At 42.4% G+C, this 23,648-nt stretch overlaps 1 protein-coding gene across 1 annotated transcript; it reads right to left on the bottom strand.

Moving 5' to 3' along the window:
* Positions 1-4,689: 4,689 nt before the first annotated feature.
* SCG2 (secretogranin II) lies at positions 4,690-12,928 on the bottom strand. The gene is made up of 2 exons (XM_053311145.1): positions 12,789-12,928; positions 4,690-7,371 (listed from the first exon to the last, which is right to left on the bottom strand). Exon 2 carries the CDS (start codon positions 7,355-7,357, stop codon positions 5,516-5,518), a length of 1,842 nt encoding a protein of 613 aa, XP_053167120.1. The 5' UTR covers positions 7,358-7,371; positions 12,789-12,928; the 3' UTR covers positions 4,690-5,515.
* Positions 12,929-23,648: the final 10,720 nt, after the last annotated feature.

Raw genomic sequence — 23,648 nt, forward strand, 5'->3', positions numbered from 1 at the left:
ATTACAGTAAGTTGCTGAAGGGCCAGTGCTCAAGATAATTTTAGGTCCCATGAGCTTTCCCCTCATCAGAGATAGCCTAAGACCTTTATTTCAGATACTATGAGCTGCTATTTTTGGATGACACATATATGAAATACACATATGGCTATTTTTGTAAACTCTTTAAAAACTGGCAGCAGACCTATTGGCAGCTCTAAGGCAACATTGACTGATTTGTTTAACTACCAAATCCATTGTGTAGTTTTGCACACACACAAAGAACAAATGGGTCATTCACACAGTTTTTATTTCTATTAAATCAGTATCCAGTCCCTTCTATTACAAATACATTTTGATTTAACTTTTTTAATATGTTCTTTAAACCATTAATATAGGAAGGTGCTGAAAGTAGGGATGTGCACAAAGATCTTCAGTGCCAGCGGGGGTAGCACTTTAAGGGCGGGTAGGGTGTGCTCACCCCTCCTGTTGCATTTCCCCCGCCAGCGCTCTGTTATTTTTAAGCCCCTCAGGGCGGCAGCGTTCCTCCTTGCCGCCCCGTTCCCCCCATCGGCCGGAAGTGGCCAGAAGTAGTGAGCGCCCGTCGTGCATGCGTGCACGCGCGCACCCAACAGGCACACACACACTCGCTACTTCCGGCCACTTCCGGCTGATTGGGGGAACGGGGCAGCAGGGAGGAATGCTGCCACTCTGAGGGGCTTAAAAATAACAGAACACCGGCGGGGGAAATGGGGCAGGAGGGGTGAGTACACCCTCCCCCACTCTTAAAGTACTACCCCCACCAGTGCCAACCCCCCCCCCATGCCAAAACATTTCGGAGGCCTTCATAATGGCCTCCGAAATGTTTCTGGCACATGCCTAGCTGAAAGACATCATCTCATACTGCGTGGGAGGAGGCAATGGTAAATCCCTCCTGTATTCCACCAAAGAAAACCACAGGGCTCTGTGGGTGCCAGAAGTAGAAATCGACTTGATGGCACACTTTACCTGTACCTTTAAGAATAAACATTTTCTTTTCCTATTCTATGTTCCATTTGTACACCAGGTAGGGCCTATTTGTTCTTTGTTTGTTTTGCACATCAATACAAATCCCATGTAAAGGTTGTTAGCCACTCGGGCCCTTGCTGGGGGCCCCAAAAATTTCTTTTTCACCGAGGCCCAAACCAGCTCTTGGCGGCCCTGTTTCCCAGGACCAGGAGAGTACCATCGGGGGAAAGACCATGGGGGGAAAGTGCCCTATTGAGCCCCAGCACCATATCAGAAGGTTTGCATAGATTTCTGGGAAGTGTAGTTCTTTCCAGAGTTTTTCCCATAGAGCTCTGTGAAGAAAGCACTGGGAAGGACTATGCTTCCCGGTGCTCTGTACACACCTTCCAAGATAGCACTGGGGCTCAAGAGGGCTCTGTTTCCCTTAAAGGATCCCCACCATCACTGGAGAAAGAACAGCACTGCCCAGTGGGTATAGTCTCCTCTGCACATTGCCAGGGGAATTCAGTGGAGTATTTGGCTTTGGCTGAAGCTTTGCACAAGCCTAATAAACAATTAGTCAGGAAGCCACCATTAGCATTCGAGCCTCACAGTGAAGAACACAGCCTTTGATGAAAACAGCATCCCTTGGCAATATCTAATCTTAGGCAACAGCTGATAGTCATACTTAAATACTAAGTTTTCTGTCCTATAATCTCTTGTTAAGCAAAGATTGCCATAACTGTCCATGAATGTGTAATCACCATAGATATCTTTTAGTGATACATTTTATTCATGATTGAAACCTTGGTTGTTATGATTTTATATATATGTGACAGATCAGGATTGAAAGGGAGAAAAGCAGCAAGCGCAGAATAAGCTTAATTTTTCTGCTGTTTGTTCTTAGGATATTAAAAGGGGGATAAGGGGGGAGGAATCTAAAGGTCTTCCATATGTACCTAAGAATCTCATTTGGCATTTTCTAGCATGCATTTCTTTCTCTCTTCCTCATCTACTACATAAAATTAAAGGATGGTTTTGTGCATATGCATCTCCAAATATCTATAGGCTTGACCTGTGAAAATGAGGCATGCTTGGTTTGATTTCAGAGGGAGAAAGTAAAGCACATCTTTAACTCTTCCACTAAAATCAAAAGAATAGAAAACTATTTATTTTGGGCTGGCTCCTGTCCCACAGTTATCTATTAGGAAAAGGGGAAATTATCATGTACACCAACATATTTAATCACAGTTGTGTGGATGTTTTCAAGAAAAGAGCTGAGTCACAGATCAAATAAATCCAATCAAAATTAGTTATTGGTGTGTGGGTACAGGGAAGGTTTCTTGACAGACTAAGACTCTACTCAGATCCACAAGTCATCCAAAGGGAAGTGTGATCATTGGATTTTTCCTCTACTATACAATGAATGAAAATGCATAGTTAAAAGTCAAGAAATTCTTTCCTGCCAGGAAAATGATTAAAGAACACCTCTGCATTTGGATATAAATACCCCATTCAAGGATGCAGAAATTATTCATAGTCTCCCCATACTTCCTATATGGATGCCAAGACCACGACTTAGTCCTAAAGCCCATCTTTTATTCCACATGATGTGGATATAATTGTAAAGGGAGAGAACTGAAAAATGAGACCCAGACATCTGAAGCTGTTACTGAAAGCACTGTTACCTTAAACTTCTACAGCTTTTTTTCTTGAATAGCTCAGATAGGGCAGTTCAACTGGAAATCCCTTTGTGACCAGATTTTGAAGAAATGCCCCATCCAACTTCATCAAAAAATGCAATTTCTTGGCACCGGATTTGTTGTTATACTTTTAAAAACCTATATTTTCTTCTCTTGTTACATGACAGTAAAATATATATTTTCTTATACCAGATTGATAGAGACATGCTCAAATAAACTACAGGACAGTTGATTATTTATTTATTTATTTATTCAATTTATATACCACAATTCCAAAAATGGCTCAGGTCTTTGAATTTAAATCAGGAGTATCCCAATCAGAACTCTAAAACAATTAGTTTGGGGGACCAAAGGGTTGGCAAAAGACTTTATTGGGGATCAAACATTTTGCTATACATTACATTCTTATAGTGGTAAGATAATAAACATTTATTTGCCTTATTCATAAAATTTGCTTGAAATTTTCAAGCTTATTCATAAAATGTGTCAGATTTCTTTTTTTATTAGGCCAAAACTTCCAGTCTGCTTTCCAGGCTAGTTTTCTCTCCCTAAGACCATGTGACAGGAAAGACTGGGATGGCGAGAGATAGTCTTACCCAGCCCGGTTCCTGGCCAGGAAGGAAGCTAAGGGGTTAGCCTGACTCCTAGGAGGCTGGAGGAGTCTCTTACCTACCTGGCTGCACTGGCTTCTGCTGCTTGTTGCGGTGTAGAGGACAGTGAGTGGATGAGGCTTCTTTAAACATTGGGGGCCTTATGAAATAATTCATTATAGGATCATAATGGTGATGTCTGATGCTTTGCTGTAAAGTTCCCCTCTGGTGGGTGGGTGAACAAAAGGGGGCGTAAAAAATAGTTGGGTGGGGGACCTCCCACTGCTCCTTGGAGTCATCCCTGATCCCACTGGTAAAGACACTTATTGGATAAATGTTCCATGATTATTATTTTTAAATCCTGATTCAGAGGTGCATGCATGCTCAGATTCACATACAGATTGCTCTAAATGGAAGATACTCTGTTCATTCCATTCAGGGGAGTGCATCCATGTAAACAAACTAATGCACACTCAGATCTGCTTTGTCCACTGCAGATCATCAGAGAGAAGAGCCATTGTAGGCATTGGTCTGCTCAGTCAGCATGATCAATCCCAAAGGCAATGTTGAGCACATGCATTGAGGGTCTTTTCTGGCAAGACTCAAAACAACTTCTTTGTTTATTGACTCGCATGAAAAAGCCAGCTAGGAAAGACTCTGCAGGTGATCCAAGTAGCCTGAAAATCTTCCTCCTCCAAAATGTGGCTCCCTACACCTGCCATAAGCCACTCTTGAGGGTCAGGTGAACAGCATGGGATAGGTATAAATACACTTTACTGAGCAGAAGTTTGTACTAGATGGAACAACATGGGATAGGGCACAGATAGCTATAATGGGAAGAGCCATCCCTCTTTATATTGGACCTAAATCTACTATGGATGACCTGCAAGATGTAACAGAGCATAGCAAAGATCCAGAATCTGCACACTCTTATTCAAAGAGGTTTATTCAATAAAGAGTGATGGCCTACTTTGTCTGCATTGCTATGCAAACTTACTTAACAGCAAGCTCATTGAACTCAGAGGTTGACATACAGAGCAAGTATGCACTGGTGCAGCAAGAGAGTAGCCTAACAGAACTTCCCAACTAATTGCATCAGTGCAGTGTGAAACTGGCAATTTTTATTCCCTCCTCTAAACCCTCACCCAAAAATATGTCCCCAAGGGTTGCACAGCCCTCAGGGATGTATTTTTGGATGACACAGATGGCTTCCTTGGGAAGGGGAGGGCATCCAAAATTGTCACTTTGCTGGTGTACCAGTGCAGTTAGTTGCAAATTTCTGTTAGGCTGCTCTGTTGCTGCACTGATGAAGCCTTGCCCTGTATGTCAGCCAGCCAGAATTATGTGCAAGTAAACAAGAATAGGACTGAGCTCTACATTTGTCTTTGTCAACTGCAAAGCAATCTATAAATAACTCAAAGCAAAATATGATCTATTGTCCAGAAATAATATTTATTCATCAACAGTAAAACACAGGATAGAAAAAGCTTTGTAAATAAAACTATATATATATATAAATAATGCTTCATTTTTATTCAGTACTCCACACAAAAAAAACCACCACAGACAATAACAAAATAGTTCAATTAATTTAAAAAACCTCATATATTACAGTTGTCACTCTGCCTTTATCATGGTTTATCGTGGTCATTGTTTTATGTGATTTCACTTTATGTCATAAACCTGTTTCTTAAAAAAATTGAAGCAATTTGTTACTTGACCAAGATAACATTTAAAGTTACCCATAAACAACAGAACAGCTCAGAGGTTTACACAGACTGTTCAATGTCAAATCATCTATCACTGGGACCTGCTGAGACACTGAACTAGCCTACTGTATGTACCAGCAGGAATCCTGCAGGGCATGTTTATTTACATGAGCAATCTAATGTGTGGGCTGGGGAATTCATGGATCTCAGGAGTGGGAATACCTGTGATATCTGACATTCCAAAATATATGACAGAGATCACAGAAGCAGCTACAGTTGAGTTCCATGAGTGCCTGTTTCATTTCATTAAAATGAGAATATATATATATATATATATATATATATATATATATATATATATATATATATATACATACACACACACACACACACACACACCCATTAAAATGTAGGTGCCAGAAGAACACCTGTGGGTGCATAAAGTAGTTAAGTGTAATGTCTGAACATCCCCCAAATTGTTAAAGAAAAGTAAATCACAACTGAATCGGGGTAGGAGTCAACACAATGAAGAAAAATCATATTAGAACAACTACATATTTTCCATCGCTCTTTTGGTAATGTGGTCTCTTCCCTTTCCAGACTTTTCCTGGTTTAGATACTCCAGAACCTTTGCTAGCATATCCTCATCCATATATGGTCTGTTTTGTGTGTCATCCTTTTCCTGAGCCATTGATAGCCTTTTGCTGAATTTGTCTGATTCTCGGGAGCCCAGTTGATTTAGATGTTCTTTGATGGCCTGCTCAAATTGGTCATCCTCTTGCAAGTCATCTTCTGATGAAACTGAAAGTGGAATTTGTTTCACCTGACCTGTATTGACAACTTCAGGATACTTTGCGAGCACCTTGGCTAAGTAGTCTGCCAAGTCTTCTTCCTTTTCATTCAGCATTTCCTGCTCCATTTGTCTCCTTTCCAAATGGTTGAGCCAAGAAGCTTTGGGGAGTGGATGTCCTTTAAATCTTCCAGGCATGTAGGATACTCTGGGCAAACCATTTTCTTGATTGAGTTGATTTACAAGCTTCTGGTTACCCACATTTTCGGTCCCTAAAAGGTTTATGATATCTTCAACATTGAGGTCTTCAGGCAGGTTATCTGGCAAAAAATTAAGTTGCTGCTTTCTGTAACCTTTTAAAGAGTTCACTTTATTTTTGTATAAATCTGAATTATCTAAATTCATTTCAGGTATCTCATTAATGTCTTCTGGGAGCTCAAGCTCTTGCTCTTTTTCACTTTGATGTTTATCTCCGACTCTCAGCATCTCAATTAAATCTTCAGGTGGGATTTGTAAATTCCTTGATATTTCTATTAACTGATAAATAGCCTGAGGATCAAGTTGCTTTCCAAAAAATCTGGCTGCTCTCTTGTCTTCACTTTGCTTGAGCCTTATGTTGTCATTTCCAACACTGCTCATCATCTTTTTCAAATAATAATCCATCAACTTTGAAACATCATCTGATACTTGATCTTTGTTCTCTTTTCTCACACCTTCATCAAAGACATCTGATCTCTTCACATCATCATCCATTTCCTCTTCATTTTTCTCAATTTCCTCTTTACTGTCTCTGATCTCTTCTTGGGTTTGACTTTCCACTTTTTCCTCTACTGGATTCCAGTCCTCTCCTCCAACCACATCTTCATAAGCGATGTTATTTCCTTTATAGGCATCATCTTCATCATCAGCATACAATTTCTGTTCCTCATCAAATCTCTCCTTTTTTGGGTTATTTGGCCCCATCATCTTCCCCAGCTCCTGAAATACTGATTCTAAAGTAGCAAGACTTTGCGGTGTATACTGTTCTTCTACTATTTCATTTGTCCGTTTGTAAGGACTGTCTCTTGAATTTTCTTCAAAGTAAACATGGGGCATCTTTGAATGTTTGCGCCGTGTATCAAGCCAAGTACGATCATCATAATCATCAGTCATTCCATCTAGGAAGGCATTGTCTGTACTGATGGGATAAGGTTTGCTTTCTGTTGAGGTGCCCTTTGATTCTTTTTCTCCTTGTTTTAAAGCTTCCAACATTGCCTTAACCCACTGTAACTCATCACTGGACAAAGATTCCCTTAGATTATCTGGCATGTGGTGCTGATCATTGCTCTCTTTTGACTGAATAATAGATGGAGCACCTTGATAGAAGTCATAATCTGGGCTTGTGTCTCCATTGCTAGTTTGTTTTCTAAGGTTTTCTATATACTCCAGAGCTTTGATCATATCTGGGCTTGGGAGCCTTTGCAAGTTTTTCATTAGGTAGTCTGGATCCTTCTGGAGCTTCTGGTAACGTTGAAATGAAGCAGCATTGGCATAACAGGTTAGAGCAAAAAGTAGAGCAAGAGGAAAGGCTGTTCCAAGCCAAGAGGTCTGAGCATCAGCCATGTTTGAAAGGTTTCCTTAAAATAAAGAATATGAAAATTAACACAGAGAGTTGCAGCTGGAACATCATTTAAGCCCAAGGACACAAAATGGTACATTGAAGCCCAAGTGCTCACAACAATGACAGTTTAACCTAGAAGTCATAGACAATATCATAAGGATTTTGGGGGTGACTTAAATGCAATAGCATTTCTATAGATATGGGGCCAGCATAAGTCCCTATTAATTTTAATTATAATTGCAGTTAATTGGATTGAAATTAATGGCATTGGGTTGTAAGGTTATGGCAATTTTTTCACAGCATATAATGCACCTCTGGGCACTTTAATTAATCAAGGTTCAAGTTCAAAAGCCATCTTCAGGGCTTTTTATTAATCTATGGTAACATTATTTTGAGATCAATCCTAAAAATCAATCCTCAATGCTGTCCACAGAGCATGTTACCTGATATAGAATTTAGGTTTTTCCCCTCCCCTTTGATTTGTTTTTGTTCTTTTAACTGAAAAGAACATTCTAGATATTTCCATATTCATCCTACTTTCTTGGGTGAGGCAATCTCAGAATCTAAAGAGATGTTTGTGGAATACATTCTCTATTTCTTATGGAGAGAGATGAGCAAGGTGTATAAAATTATGCATGGAATGGAGAGAGTGGACAGAGAGAATTTTTTCTCCCACTCTCACAAGACTAGAACCAGGGGTCATCCCATGAAACTGAAGAGCAGGAAATTTAAGACCATTGAGAGGAAGTACATTTTCACATAGCGCGTAATTAATCTATGGAATTCTCTGCCATGAGATATGGTGATAGACACTAGCTTGGACAGCTTTAAAAGGGGCTAAGACAGATTAATGGAGGACAGGTCTATCAATGGCTACTAGTCTGGTGGCTATAGACCATCTTCAGCCTCAGAGGCAAGATGCCTCTCAAAACCATTTGAAGGGGAGCAACAGCAAGAGAGATGCCTTCACCTCTTGCCTGTGGGCTCCCCAAAGGCATATGGTGGGCCACTGTGTAAAAGGATGCTGGAGTCGATGGGCCTTGTGCCTGATCCAGCAGGGCTGTTCTTATGTTTCAAACACTGCCTGGGCCCTCCAGCTGTTGTTGGACTGCAACTCCCAAGATCCCTGACTATTGGCCATTGGGATGATGATAGCTCTCACAACAATAGCTGGAGAGCTGAAATTGTGCACCCCAGTACAGAATCTGGGTTTTTCTTGTCACAGAATATATATTTTAGCCTTGCCTTTGACTTTGAGGAGAGTCTCATGATCAGTGAGACGCACCGGAAGGGGGGTTTGCAGGGAGAGCGGGCTTAGCCCACTCTCCCCACAGATGATCAAGGCGGCCACCCACACGATATCTGGCTGCATCATAGAGCCTGTAGGGGTTGCAGGTATCGGGGGCCACGTGGCCCCCGGAGGTTCCAGAATGCCTCATTCAAGCATGCGGAGCAACCTGGAGAGACCCCCAGGCCGGGAGGCTTGTTTCAGTCTCCCAGTGGGGGTCTCCTCCTGTGTTGCCGTGGCATGGAGCCGCACTGTGGCAATACATGATCAAATAGACGGGGTTAGCGGAGCGCTCTTTCCGCTAACCTCGTCTAAGGGAAGGGCTACCTAAGCAGATTACCTGCTTTGAGGACCCCGGGTTCGCCTGGTTCTCATGCTCACCCAAAAGCAGGCTAGGCTCCTTTAGCCTGCTTTTGGCTCATCGTAAGAATCTCCTCTTTGTTTGACTGTTTGCCAAGTATCTGATTATCTTAGGGAAGTTTGACACTACACCTCTGTGGTATAGTGGCTAGGGAGTTGGACAAGGACCAGGGAGGCCTGTGTTCAAATCCCCATTCAGCCATGAATCTCACTGGGTGACTCTGGGCCAGTCAGTCTAAGTTACCTCACAGGGTTTATTTATTTATTTATTTATTTGAAATGTTTGATATACCGCCCACTCCGAAGACTCTGGGCGGTGTACAAAAACATGCAAAACAAGACAACATTAAAATTACATTCTAAATAAAACTAAAGTAACTAACGGGGCAAGGGGGAATAGATAAACTACAGGGTAAAAGCCTAGCAAAAAAGAAAAGTCTTCAAGATTTAAAAATCGACAGAGAAGGAGCTAAACGAATCTGCAGGGGAAGGGAGTTCCAGAGAAGTGGGGCAGCAACCGAAAAGGCCCTTTCATGGGTCCTAGCTCCCCAAACCTCTCGGATATCGGGGACCAACAAAAGGGCCATCTGACCAGATCTGACCGGACAAGATGTAACTGGATGGGAGAGGTGGGTCTGTAGGTAAACAGGTGCCAAACCCCGCAAGGCTTTGAAGGTCAAAACCAGGACCTTAAATTGAACTCTGTAGCAAATAGGCAACCAGTGCAATGACTGCAGGAGAGGTGTTACCCTGTCATATTTTCTGGCACCCATAAGTAAATGAGCCGCTGCATTCTGGACCCGTTGTAGCTTTCCAATCGTCCTCAAAAGCAACCCTAGATAGAGGGCGTTACAATAATCTAGGCGGGAGATAACAAGGGCATGGGTCACTGTCATTAATGCTTGCCGGTCAAAGTAAGGGCGTAATTGACGAATCAGATGGAGCTGGGCAAAAGCACTTCTGGCTGCAGCCTCCACCTGCTGTTCAAGCAGGAGGTGCGAATCCAAAAGGACCCCCAAGTCACGTACAAGCTCCTTTGGGGGCAGCACCATCCCATCTAAAACATGGTTCACATCCAGCTGTTGGCGGTATGAGGGCTGAGGGTAGTTCAGTCTTGGTGGGATTCAGTCTGAGCTTATTTTGATTCATCCAGACCTTAACAGGTTATTGTACAGATAAACATAACCATGTACAGTGCTCTGAACTCCTTGAAGGAAGTATGTGATACAAACGTAAAAACAAATAATGAAATGAATAAACTAACTAGTGATCTGAGACAAGGTAGGTAAGGTGCCTAATCGTAAGCTAAATAAGTTCATTAAATGTCTCTACATTTTTTTAAAAGGCAAGCAAAATATGAGAAGCACAGACTACAATCCAGGACAGGCATACTATGCCTAGTTTTCAGCAGATTTAAGCAAACCACTCTGCTGGATCATAGCGCTATTATTTTGGTAAATTTCATCTTTGAAAACCTATTTGTAGTGAGAAAAGCAGTCCCACCCCCCCCACCCCCCAATTTTCTTCATAAGGAATAGTATATAGTCCAGAGTAGATACGATCATTCCAGCCAATAATTACATTATTGGCCAGATGTTGTTTGTCCAGAGTTTTATATACTTTTCCCCATAGCATCTTGTACTATCCTTCCTATGGGAGTAGCTAGTGAGCTACATAGTTCATTCATTTTTCTAAAAGGCTAGATTAGTGTTTAAGTCCTAAAATGACTGCTGCCAAGGCTCTGATCTGTCTAGAAATAACACCTTCTGATTAGGGAGCTCTGCACTGCAATCTCTGATGTGTGAGGACTTTCTGTAGTTACTCAGTGGTGAAGAAATAAAGTAGTGAGTGGCAGTGGTATCTGTTCCTACTCCATATGTTCCAGGCTTAAGCAGAAGCAGTATAGGCATAGAAAACAGATATGGGATTGAACTCTGGCAGCAATTGAGTCCTGGACCGGAAGCCTTGCCTAGACTGCTTTGCTCCCTGCCCCCCCCCCCATCTCTCTTTCACACACACACACAAACACACACACAGACACACAGACACGCTGTATTTCTTCAGCTTACTAGGGTCGGAAGGTGATTAAAAGCTGCCTTCCAGTTAAAATTTTGTTCAAAGGAGATCTGGGATCTTTGAAAGGTTGTTACTTTCTCCTTTTTATACACAACAAATAAACCATGGCAAATGACAACTATGCCAGAAATAAAATAGTCTTTGCCACATTAACCTTTTTCAGTCCATTCATGTTTTTTTCCTCCCCTTTGCTTTTGTAAAATGCCCTGTTGAGATGCCATTGATTCATGAGGTGTTTTTTTTTTTAATCCCTAATGCTAGCACACGCCCACTGCTCTCTGACTAGAAAATTGCTGCTCCCCCCACCCCGTCATTCAAGTAAGAATGGTGGGGTTTTTTTTTCTGTTTTGGTTTTTTGCAACACAGTATGAAATAATTTCACATACTGCGGTAATTAAAGTAGCGTCTAGTTCCACATAATTGTCTTGTTTCCCCCAGCTATGCTTCAAATGAGCACTTTGACTACCCCTATATGCTGCCTAACAATTTGTTAATTATTAAGACTGAATGTAAAGGCAAATATTGATTCAAAAGCACTTCAAAACAGCGTGTAAGATTCTCCCTTCAGAATCCAGTGGGGAACACCTGCCTTCTGTTACTGAAAGCTCTGCATTTTACCAAAGCCTGAACAACGTTTAGTAAAACTTATGTATGTATGCACTTATGAAGAAAAACATCTTTGTATATTTAATTAAAATTACATAGCATATATAAGCCAACATATGGATTAGAGTGTAACAATATTTACCAAGTAAAGAGCAGTATCTTAGTATCTTAAAGAACAGTATACTTATACAAAGTATAGTGTTTAGTTATGTTTTAATCCTGAAATCATACACTGATTCTGTGTTCTCTTGCATTTTGGTCCATAAAACTTTGTACCAGAAATGTAAATTACTTTTTCTAGTTCCTAGATGAAAGTTAAGTTTATATTCAAAATAAAAAGACAAAAGAGTACATTGGAAATTTATATTATGAAAAACTATACTTTTCTATGGTTCTCTATGATATGATTCAGTTCTAGCTTTCATTTTAAAAAAATATATTAAAGGTAAAGATTGAAAAAAGAATTTAAGGGATCTTTCCATGGCAGTTATTGCACTTCCCATTTGCTACATCTTGTAGATTCATACTGGGCTATGTTATAATATTTCAAAATAACTGTTTATGGGGGAAACTCCAACTTTATGGTTGAATTTGAGCTTTATTGTTTAATTGAGATGGCATTCAGGGGGTATAAATCTGCTGCCACTGAACCAAATGCTCATTATCTTCAGAGCATTCAGGATTTTCAGCTATGGAATTTTATCAGTTATTAAGACAGTTGAGTAATAGTGATGAGCTTCTCATCAGCACATGTTGACGATGTATTAAAAGCAACTGAAATTACTATCACTTTTCTATTATACTGCGCTGTATACTGTAATTTGTTTGCATATCTTTTATGTGAAATCTTAGAAGTTCCCTTATGATTATTTTTAATTTTGAAAATCAGATCATAGGATGGGGAAGACAGCTTTAACTGCGGAGTAAAACCTTGTTTCAACGGTGCTAACTGAAGCGCATCAGGTTGGAATTTCAGACGTTTCCTAATTATGCAATTGTGTTGCTTTAGCCTGATCTTTGCAGCGGAAGCTGCGTGCAGAGGCAATGTGCATTCGGTCTTCCATTCCATTAGTCAAATAAAGAGAAAGAAAAAATCTGCTTACCTGTGTGCAGAGGCAATCTAAAGCATGGTCTTCGTAATCTGTTCGCTGAGATTGTATGGACTGTTTTCAGCACCAGGACAGCTCCCTCCGCTTATAGTGTATATCACCTGACTCGCCACTGGTATAGTGACGTCACCGCAGTCGGTGGTGAGTGGGGGGGGGGAAATCGAACGCGCAGCTGAGCTATTGAGAAAGAAAGCTGCAGAAAAAGCGTTAGTTTGTGGGGTTCTGTAGAGGTTTCCTTTGTACGTTTACGCCACCTGCCTTCCTCTGGGGAGAACTGCATTTTTGGCAGTTGCGCGGCCAGTGGAATCCTCCCTAGGAAAATGAATTATTACACCTGTCAGATACGTGCCAGATTATAGACTTCCCTGCTGAGCTGTTCCTTCGTATTATATAGGATTTTGCTATCCTCATTTGCAATGCTATTCATTAGTAAAAAGGAAAGGCAGATCGGAAATTAAAGCTTATTTTGAAAAAATTTCCAGTGGCACACACAATGTGCTTATCCTCTCTAGTGTCCGGAACCTGTAATATGTACACCCGTAATGGTAAAAGCTGAGGTTTGTTATTTAGGTGCCTGACAGGTATAGCATCAGCTGGGGTTTGGGCATCTTTTCTGAAACAACAGCTAGCTTTGTGTCACCTTCTGGGCTGGCATCCCCTCTCTCCTAGCTTAACCCATCATTCTTCCCCGTAGAATAACTCTTCGGTTTGCAAAGAGATCTCAAAATGCTGTGGTTATCCTTTGGATAATTGTGCTCAGCAGGCAGGGAGTAGCTGAAAAATTACTGATGTGGCTTCTTTAAAACTGCACTCCCTTCCGATCTCATGAGGTGATTTTTGCCCCACTGGTAAAGAAGGATAATGTGGTATACACAGCCCAACCCTGTTTGTGGGGATACCAGTGGGGAGGTCTGCAATCCTGCATTATTGGGGCAGACTCTCTCGTGGGGCCCACACAGTTTTTACAGGACAAGATTAGTTGGTGCCTGCAGGAGCTGGTTTTTAGAAAATTTTGTTCCATTCTGTGGTGTGGGGATGTTTTTCACCTACTCTGGCTGGCTGGTGGGTGTTGATCAGCTCAGGAGTTAAATAGGTCACAACTGGCAGGCACAGTGTGGGAGGAGAGAGAAGATAGATAGGTTTCTAGGTGAGCTTGTTGAGACACCAAAGACTGAAGGGAGGCTTTGGGGAACAAAAATGTATCTCTCTGGCTAAGGAAGAGGAAAGAGAGCCTAGCCTGAGGCCATATAGCTTTGTTAAGCCCAGGGATTATCAGCATTGGGAGGACATTACAATGCTCTTTTGGCACACTGTTAGGTATGCTGATGTCAAGACCCACCTGGACACCAAAGGAGATGCTCTTAAAGGAGGAGCAGGAAATCTGGCCAAGACCCCCTAGCCCTGACGAAAGCCCCTTGGGTCCCCTAAGTAGCCAAAGCTTCTTGTCCTTCCTGCAGTTAGTTGCCCTCACCTGGAGGAATCTTGGAGCTCTGGGACCTATCGTCCCTGTCACTTTCCTAGAACCACTTCCATCATCCCTGAAACCCCACATGCAGAGGTGATGCCATGCCAGGGTCAAACTGCAGCACTAGAGGAGAAGGGGTCACCTGGCTGCTCAGGGCCTTCCCTCAGATGGCTCCCCTCAGATGGCCTACTCTGGAGGAGGCAGTGGCCAATACGGGTGACTGCTTTGAATTCAGGTGGCTGCTTTGAAGGCCTGAGCTCTGGGAAGGGATGGGGTTCCTGGCTCCTTCATCACCCTGCTGTTTGCAGCCAGCCTTACCTGGTTCAGCAGCTCCTTCCGTGAGCTCGTGGTGTCACCTTGCTGGCTTGCCAGACTCAGGTATGTACAGCAGGCAGCACAGATATGTAACTGGAGTAACAGCTGATCCGGTGCTCAGTGGGTGGATTCCCCATTTAAAGAAAAGGCAGAAATGACATTCTCTAGCTCTAACTTTACAGGTAGTGCTCACACTGTAGGAAGGATGTTTTGCTTCAATAGTTCCATTGCAGATCAGTGATATTAAATAGAGTTTTCACCCTTAATGGGTCACTGTGGTCCTTAGTGACCCATTACTTGGAGCCCTGGGCTGCACAACTTCAGCCTTCCTGCAGATGTTGAACTACATCATTCCTGACTAATGACCACTATGGCTGGGGATGAGGGGAGGTGTAATCCAACAATAGCTGGAGGACCAAAGTTGTGTAGCCCTTCTGTAGCCCATCATCTATATTAATGTATTCATCTATATTAAAGTATTAAGAAATGAGGGGAGAAATACTCAAGGTAGGTGCTGCTATTCAGCTGGTGAGGCTAAGCCATCTGCCTCTAAAGCACTGAATATGAGAGGGAAAGAAAAGTGAAATTAGTGTAGTTACTGTTGAAGCAAGAGAGGACAGATGTCTCCTCTCCTATTGCCCAGGAAAGCTTGCAGTAAATTCTATGAACCACAATTTAATAATTTGATACATGATTTAATAGTAACTGCCCCAAATATGAGCATCATGTTTAGGGATTTAAAACCTGAAGCCACTTGCTCCTAGGACCTAGTCAAAAACACTAACCACTCTACCACACTGGCTATCTTCTCAGGCTACTCATAATAGGCTTGCTCACATATGACATATCTCAGATGGATAATTTCAGGCTACTACATCCATAGTTGCTCTGTTTATAATGGGGAGGCAAATTGTGGAGAAATCGAAATACAAATGTCAGCTTTAAGGCCAAGGGCTAAACTATCCTAGAGATTCAGCTCTGGAACAAAACCCCCTAAAATAGCTGTCTCATCATACAGCCATTCTGTGGCTCAAACTACTATCTTCTAGAGCAAAAGTCCTCATCGATGTAGGCTATAAAGATGGTGGGCTATAAAGCCTTCTTCCTGTATCGCTGGGGTTTGGCAGATTTCCTTGTGCTCTGAGGTGCAGAATTTGTGTTCTCCTTTTCTCTTGCAGGATATGAAAATGCCCTTATTCTTCATATAATAAGAATATATTATTATTATTATTCCTTGTTTACACAGTCAGGTAGGTGTTATTGACTGGTTTGTTTTATCCAAGACATTGAGTCCTTCCCAAAGACCTGGGATGGCTGAATTTTATTGTCAATGTTGTTGCTGTTATAGATATCGTCGCAGAATATAGGCTGTTCCCAGTAAAGTTGCTTTTTGTAATTGGCTGATGGTGATTTCTGTGGCCCCTATGGTGTTGAGGTGCTCTTCAAGGTCTTTTGGAACTGCACCCAGGGTGCCAGTTACCACTGGGATTATTTTGGTCTTTTTCTGCCACAGCCTTTCAATTTCAAGTTCAATTTGTAGATCTTTGTATTTTGTGATTTTTTTCTATTTCTTTTTCTTCTATTCTGCCATCCCCTGGTATTGCTATGTCAATTATTTTGACTTGTTTTTCTTTCTTCTCGACTACAGTTATATCTGGAGTATTGTGTGGCAGATGTTTGTTTGTTTGTAGTCGGAAGTCCCATAATATTTTTGCATCTTCATTTTCTTCAACTTCTTCAATTTTATGGTCCCACCAATGTTCGGCTACAGGTAGCTTGTATTTTTTGCAGATGTTCCAGTGTATCATCCCTGCTACCTTGTCATGCCTTTGTTTGTAGTCAGTCTGTGCAATCTTTTTACAACAGCTGATTAGGTGGTCCACAGTTTCATCTGCTTCTTTACAAAGGTGGCACTTGCTGTTTGTTGTGGATTTTTTGACATTTGTTCTTACTGCCTGTTCCTGTGCAGCCAGTATTAAACCCTCTGTTTCTTTCTTCAAGTTGCCATTCTTAAGCCATTGCCAGGTCTTGGTGATGTCTGATTTTCCAGTTATATTGTGCAAATATTGACCATGCAGGGGCTTATTTTTCCATTTTTCTGCTCGGTTCTTGATGTGTTCTTTCTTGTAGACCTGCTTTGTTTCATTGATGTTGAATAGTTTCGAGTTATTGACCATTTTACGTGCATCTTCTTCACTGTCCTTGATATATTCTTCAAGGCCTCTTTTCTCCTCCTCTACTGTTTGGTGGACTTGCAGCATTCCTCTTCCACCTGAGCTGCGAGGGAGGTATAGCCTATCGACATCACTGCGGGGGTGTAGAGCATGATTGATGGTCATGATTTTCCTGGTCTTACGATCTAGCATCTCTAGCTCTGCCTGGGTCCAGTCTATTATTCCTGCAGTGTATCTGATAACAGGTATAGCCCAGGTGTTTATGGCTTGTATGGTGTTTTTGCCATTGAGTTTGGACTTTAGGGTTTTTCTAACTCTCCTGATGTATTCACTTCCAATTTTTCTTTTAACTTCAGTGTGTGCAATGTTATCAACCTGGAGAATGCCCAAGTATTTGTAATGTTCTTTCTCTTCCAGGTTCTTGATGGTGCTTCCATTGGGCAGTTCTATTCCTTCTGTTTTTGTTATTTTTCCTCTGCTCATTATTAATGCAGCACACTTGTCTAGTCCAAACTCGACAAGTACTTGCTTTATCGCTACTGAATATATGGACAGTGTTTAGCAGTGATTCGATTTCTGACTGGGACTTTCCATACAACTTCAATCATCCATGTACAGCAGATGGTTGATTTGACTGGATGTTTTAGATGTTTGGTATCCGAGGCCTGTTTTGTTTAGTATTTCTGAAAGTGGAGACATGGCGATTACAAACAACAGAGGGGATAGTGAGTCCCCTTGGAAAATACCTCTTTTAATGCTAACCTGGCCAAGTGTCTCACCATTGATTGTTAACTGTGTACTCCACATGCTCATTGCTTTTTAAATAAATATCTGAATGTTTTTGCTGACACCAGTTGTTTCTAAACATTTTAGTATCCATGTGTGAGGCAATGAGTCGAAGGTTTTCTTGTAGTCAATCCATGCAACACTTAGATTTGTTTTTCTTCTCTTGCAATTTTCTAAAATCATTTTGTCAATCAGCAGCTGGTCTTTTGTGCCTCTGGTGTTTGGACAATTTCATTTCTGTTCAACTGAAAACTCTTTGTTAGTTAATAAGTGTTGCATTACTTCATCTGCTATTATTCCAGTTAATAATTTGAACATGGTTGGCAGGCAGGTTATCGGTCTGTAATTACTTGGAACTGCACCTTTTGCTGGGTCTTTCATGATGAGATGAGTTTTCCCAGTTGTTAGCCATTGTTCAATATCGCCTCCTTGCAAAATGTGATTGAACTGCTTTGATAGTTGTTTATGAAGGCTTGTTAGGTGTTTAAACCAAAAGCCATGCAGTTCAACATCGCCTGGCACAGTCCAATTTTTAATTTTCTTTGCTCTTTCACTTATTAATTCTGGTGTTATTATTAGATCTTGCATTTATTGGTTACATTTTTGACCTCTTTCACCCAGTCTGCTTTTTTATTATGATCTATTGGATTGTCCCATAATTTCCCCCAGAATTGCACTGTTTCTTCTTTATTTGGTGTATCTGTGTTTCTTGCAATTTTTCCTTCTATGCTTTGGTAGAAACGTCTCTGATTCAACTGGAATTGGAGATTCTGCCTGTGTTGTGTAATTCTGGCTTTGTATCTGCTAATCTTCTTTGACTGCTGTTATTTGCTGCTTTATTATTTCCAGGACTTCTCTAATTTTCCTTGAATCTAGGTTGTATTTTTGGATCAGATACTGTTTGGTGTTTTCATTCTTCAGCTTCTTGTCTTTCATATCTTTCAATTTACTAGCATCTGATCTAAGCCTGGAGATTTTATTTTCTAAACTAATCTTCCATTTAGGTGATGTACTGCTTTCTTTTTTTACAGGTCCACTGATCTTATATCTGAGCTCTTGTGTTGTTATTGTTGCTGCACTGTACATTAGTTGGTTTGTTTCTTGCAAATTATTGGTTGTTATTTCTGCAAGTGCAGCATTGACATCTTTTAATACCTGAGCAAGTTGTTTTTTGGCAACTGTTTTTAGAGCTGGAAGTCGAACCCTGATGGTTGTTGGTTCATGCGCTCAGTTATTTTTTGCTTTAGTTCTTGTTGCTTTTCTGTTAAACGGCATTTGGGGTTTTGAGGTGAAGGCAAAAGGGGAGGTTGCCTGGTTCTGATTCTGAAACAGTTCAGCAACAGTGCTATCCTCTATTTCCAACACCTCCTCCACCTGCGCCTGAGCAACTTCTTCAATTGGTGGTAATTCTTCTTCCATATCTTGAGCCTGTGTTGCTCTTTGCAGTTCTTCCAGCTCAACTTCTGTGAATACTTTATTTCTTATTATGAATCTTCTCTGGTCTGCTAGCCTTTGTTCTGTTATTTCTGTATCTGGATACTTCTCTTTCCAAATTTGGTACATTCTTTTTAAATAACCTCTTCTAGTTGGACTAAACTTGTAATAGCAGATCATTATTTCCTTGTTGGTGGTTTTCATATATTTTTTTTTTGGTTAAGCGATATTTCTTCCAGTAACTTTGCTGTCTCCAGCCCTGGTTGCTCAACTGAAGATCCTGAGCCCTGTTGCCCACTTGCCACCAGATGTCCAGGGACTCCAGCTCCTGGCGCGGTCCTTGTTGACCCGGGCAACGACCGATCCGATATAGATTTATTAAAGTTACGTCTCACCATATTGTTGACAGGATGGGAGAGACACTCTTCATCTTCGCATTATTATAATTATAATTATTATATCACCTCCACTAGACAAAAGTCTCATGCCTAGGAGGAGAACATGTATTTTGCTATGAAGCAGGGAACCCAGGATACAACATTCCACTTGTGCCATGTCTTTATATACTGCCTGATATATACATTTCTAGGTGGTGTACACAGCCCAAATTGCAATATAGAAACAAAAACAATTAAAACTCATTCACAGAATAAAAACAATGAAAAACAATTCAGAGAGTGAAACAATTTAAATAATGTCACAGGATAAAAACAATTAAAGCTGATATTTCGGGGGGGGGGGACCTCATCTCGAACAGGCAGATCTAAACCATATCTCGGGTATTCCACCTAGGTTTGTTATCCTTTATCCAGCCCATCACGTTAGCAGCTGTGCTTGAAGGGTGTTTCAAAAAGATCCCACTCACAGAGAAACAATGCCCTTGTGGCTCCAGGCAGATTGAAATAACTGAGCATGTCCTACTTCACTGTTTGTATTACAGAGCAGGAGTGGAGCCATCTTTGTGCGAATGGGTTCAAAGAACTGGGGCCGCTGCCCTTTAGGGGCCACACCTCACGCCCCAGCCATGCCCCCTACCTCAGACATCAGATGCAGGAGGTGCAGTTTTGCTCACAAATGGGGCTGTGCCCCCCCCACCATTTGGGAGCAAATTCTGGCCAGCATTGCATTCACTGCGTGCCCAGGAGTGGCTCTCCCTGCCTTTAAAGGCAGGGAGAGTGTTTCCAGCCATGCTGTGAATGTGGCGCTGGCTGGAATTTGCTCCAAAGTGGGGTGTGCACCCCGTCTGTGAGAGACACCATGCCCCCTGCATCAGATGTATGACACAGGGGGCGCAGTTTTTCTTGCAAACAGGGCCACACACCCCATTTGGGAGCATATTCCAGCCCACACCATGTTCACAGCACAGCCAGGAATGCTCTCCCTGCCTTTAAAGGCAGGGAAAGCCACTCCCAGCCACACTGCAAATGCAGCGCTGGCTGGAATTTCCTCCCAAATGGGGCATGTGGCCATGCAGCATCTGATGTAAGATGCAGGGGGTGTGGCTAGGGGGCCGCTGCCGGTGGGAGGAACAGGAGCCACCACTGGCTTACTCTGCCACTGTTACAAAGACATCTGCTTCTCCTTCATCCACCCATTGCTAGGCAAGTACCCAGGACATTTGAGCCATATCTATGCCTCCATGCTGCTCCCTGACTCCAAGCATTGCCAGGTTCTGCGTGGCAGTGTCCAAAATCCATTGGATGCTGGTAGGCAGCGGGTCCAATCAGCTTTTGTCTGTCCTCCAGCTTGCCTCATACGTGATACAATGCACTCATCCAACACAGCACACCACCTGAAAGATGTGTGCTCCTTCCACCTTTTTGCACAACAGCCTCACACTTTTTCTATATAGCTATATTGTCCCACTGTAATGCAGATTTATCACTATGACTGTAATAAAGATGATTGATTGATTGGTTGATGGTTTAAAATAGATTTAATTAAAAGCCCGAGAAAACAGTTTTGTCTTAAGGGACTTTTTAAAAGCAATCAGAGATGGAGAGGCTCTTATTCTGACAGGGAGCACATTCCAAAGCCCTCTGGCTGCCACCGAAAAGGCTCTGAGTCACCATCAGATGAGCCGTAACTGGACCTCTCCAGATGATCTTAAAAGGTGGCAGGCTTCATGACAAAGAAGGCATTCTCTTACGTAACCTGGATACAAGCAGTTCAGAGTTTTATAGGTAATGACCATCTCTTTGTATTTCACTCAGAAACATATTGGCAGCCAGTGCAGTTCTTTCAGAACTGGTGTTATATGTTCCCTTCAGGTTGTCCCAGAGATCAACCTGGCAGCTGCATTCTGTACCAGTTGTAGTTTCTGAACTATGTACAGAGGCAGCCCCACGTAGAGTGCATTACAGAAGCCAACCCTGGAGGCCACCAGCATATGTACTACTGCTTAAAAGTCATTTACCTCCAGAAATGGGCGTAGTTGATGTTTCAGCCAAAGTTGATAAAAAGCGCTCCTGGCCAACCTGAGAAACCAGAGAGAGTCTGGGATTCAGGAGCACTCCCAGGCTATGTACCTGATCTTTTGGGGAGAGGAGGGTGTAAGCCCATCCAGAACAGGCAGATCTAAACCATATCTCGGGTCTTGACCCCCCACAATCAGTATCACCATCTTATTTCGATTCTACCTCAGTTTGTTATCCCTCATCCAGCCCGTTACAGTCTCTTTCAGGCATTTAGGGAATTATTCCATTTCCTGATGAAGTTGATAGGGAGAAATAGATTTAGGTGTCATCAGCATATTGATAACACCCTGCACCAAATCTCCTGATGATCTCTCCCAGCAGTTTCATGTTGATGTTAAAGAACATTGGAGACAGTCTGGAACCTTGTGGAACTCCATACAGTAACTCTCGCTTTGTAGAGCAACAGTCTCCAAGCGACACCATCTGGAATTTACCCGAGAAGTAGGAACGGAACCACTGTAGAACAGTGCCACTTAATCAATCCCACCTCCTTCAGGTGACCCAGAAGGATACCAAAGTCAATGATATTGAAAGGTGCTGAGAGATCCAAAAGCATTACACTCTCTTTGCCAATACCTAATTGGAGATCAACCACCAGGCTAACCAAGGCAATTTGAACCCCATAGGCCACCCAAAAGCCAGTCTGAAATGGGTCAATAACAACAACAATATTTACATACCGCTTTTCAACAAAGGTTTCCGAAGCAGTTTCCATGGAGCAATAATACATAAATGAATTATCCTGCATTATCCTGCATTTGGAGTTATCCTGCTTTGGGAGCCCCCAGCGCAGGAGGTTTGTTGTAGCCTCCCGGTCAGGGGACGACTTGTGAGTCACCACAGCGTGGAGCTGTGCTGCGACAACACACAATCTGGCAAATGGGGTTAGCAGAGCGGAGCGTGTACTCCGCTAATCAGGTTTTAGAGTGGGGGCATTTAAGGTGGCTTGCTGCCGGGGGGCATTTTAGAGTGGGGGCATTTAAGGTGGCTTGCTGCTGCTTGCTGCATTTAAGGTGGCACACAACCTGACAAAACCTCCCTTAGCTCGGTTTCGGCGGTTCATGAGGACAGCCTCCATGTCTTTCTTCCAGCCTGCTGGAGATCATGTAAGAAACCCCTAAACATAACGGATGAAAGAAGCTTGCATATAGCAGCTTAAAACTTGTATGTCTCTGTAGCTTGCCATTACTGAGTCTTTCAAAAATTAAATTTCATAACATTTAATGGATTGGGAAGTAGATTGATCCTAGTGTTTGCATTTTATTCTGCTAAAGATCAAGATTGTAAAGAAAGATGTATTTTATAGGTGGAGGGAAATGCTTGATTTAGTACTGAGAAATAAAACAGCCATTATGGGACAGACAGGAATAAAGTGGATAGACAGGAAGCAGGTGGATAGACAGGAAGAAGGTGAGTAACAATCAAATTGTCAGAGAGGGTCTGGTAAGCATCATAAATGCTTCTCTGAGGGAGGCTAGGGAGCCTCCTTGTCTTAAGGGGGCTATCATTGAACCATACGTGAAAAAACCTGCATTGGACCCCTCAGAGATAGGCAACTATAGGCCTGTCTCTAATCTCCCATGGTTGGGCAAGGTGATTGAGAGGATGGTGGCCTCTCAGCTCCAGACAGTCCTGGAGGAAACTGATTATCTAGACTCTGATTATCGAGACCCTGCTAACCGGGCAAAGAGGCACCTTTTTAACATTGTGATTCTCTTTATTTAGCAGGGGGAGAGCAACTGGACCTATCCACCTCCAGCACAGGACCTCCAGTGACTGTTGCTGGTGTCTATCATGTTTCTTTTAAGAATATGAACCCTTTGGTGACAGGGAGCCACCTTAAATGCCCCCACTCTAAAACATGATTAGCGGAGTACACACTCCGCTAACCCCATTTGCCAGATTGTGTGTTGCCACAGCACGGCTCCATGCTGTGGTGACTCGTGAGTAGTCCCCCAGCCGGGAGGCTACAACAAGCCTCCTGCGTTGAGGGACTCCAAATGCATCCTCCAAATGCAGGAAAATGCAGGGCATGCTGGGACTTGCACAGGGCATGCTGGGGCTTCTGGGGGCCATGAGGCCCCCAATCCCCACCACCCCAAGCGGCTCCATGACGGAGCCAGGAATGTGTGGGCGGCCAATCCAGCCACACAGGGCAAGCTTCCTGCTCATGTGTGGGGAGAGTGGGTTAAGCCCACTTTCC

Source organism: Hemicordylus capensis, chromosome 3 (genome assembly GCF_027244095.1).
Source record: "Hemicordylus capensis ecotype Gifberg chromosome 3, rHemCap1.1.pri, whole genome shotgun sequence".
NCBI lineage: Eukaryota > Metazoa > Chordata > Lepidosauria > Squamata > Cordylidae > Hemicordylus > Hemicordylus capensis.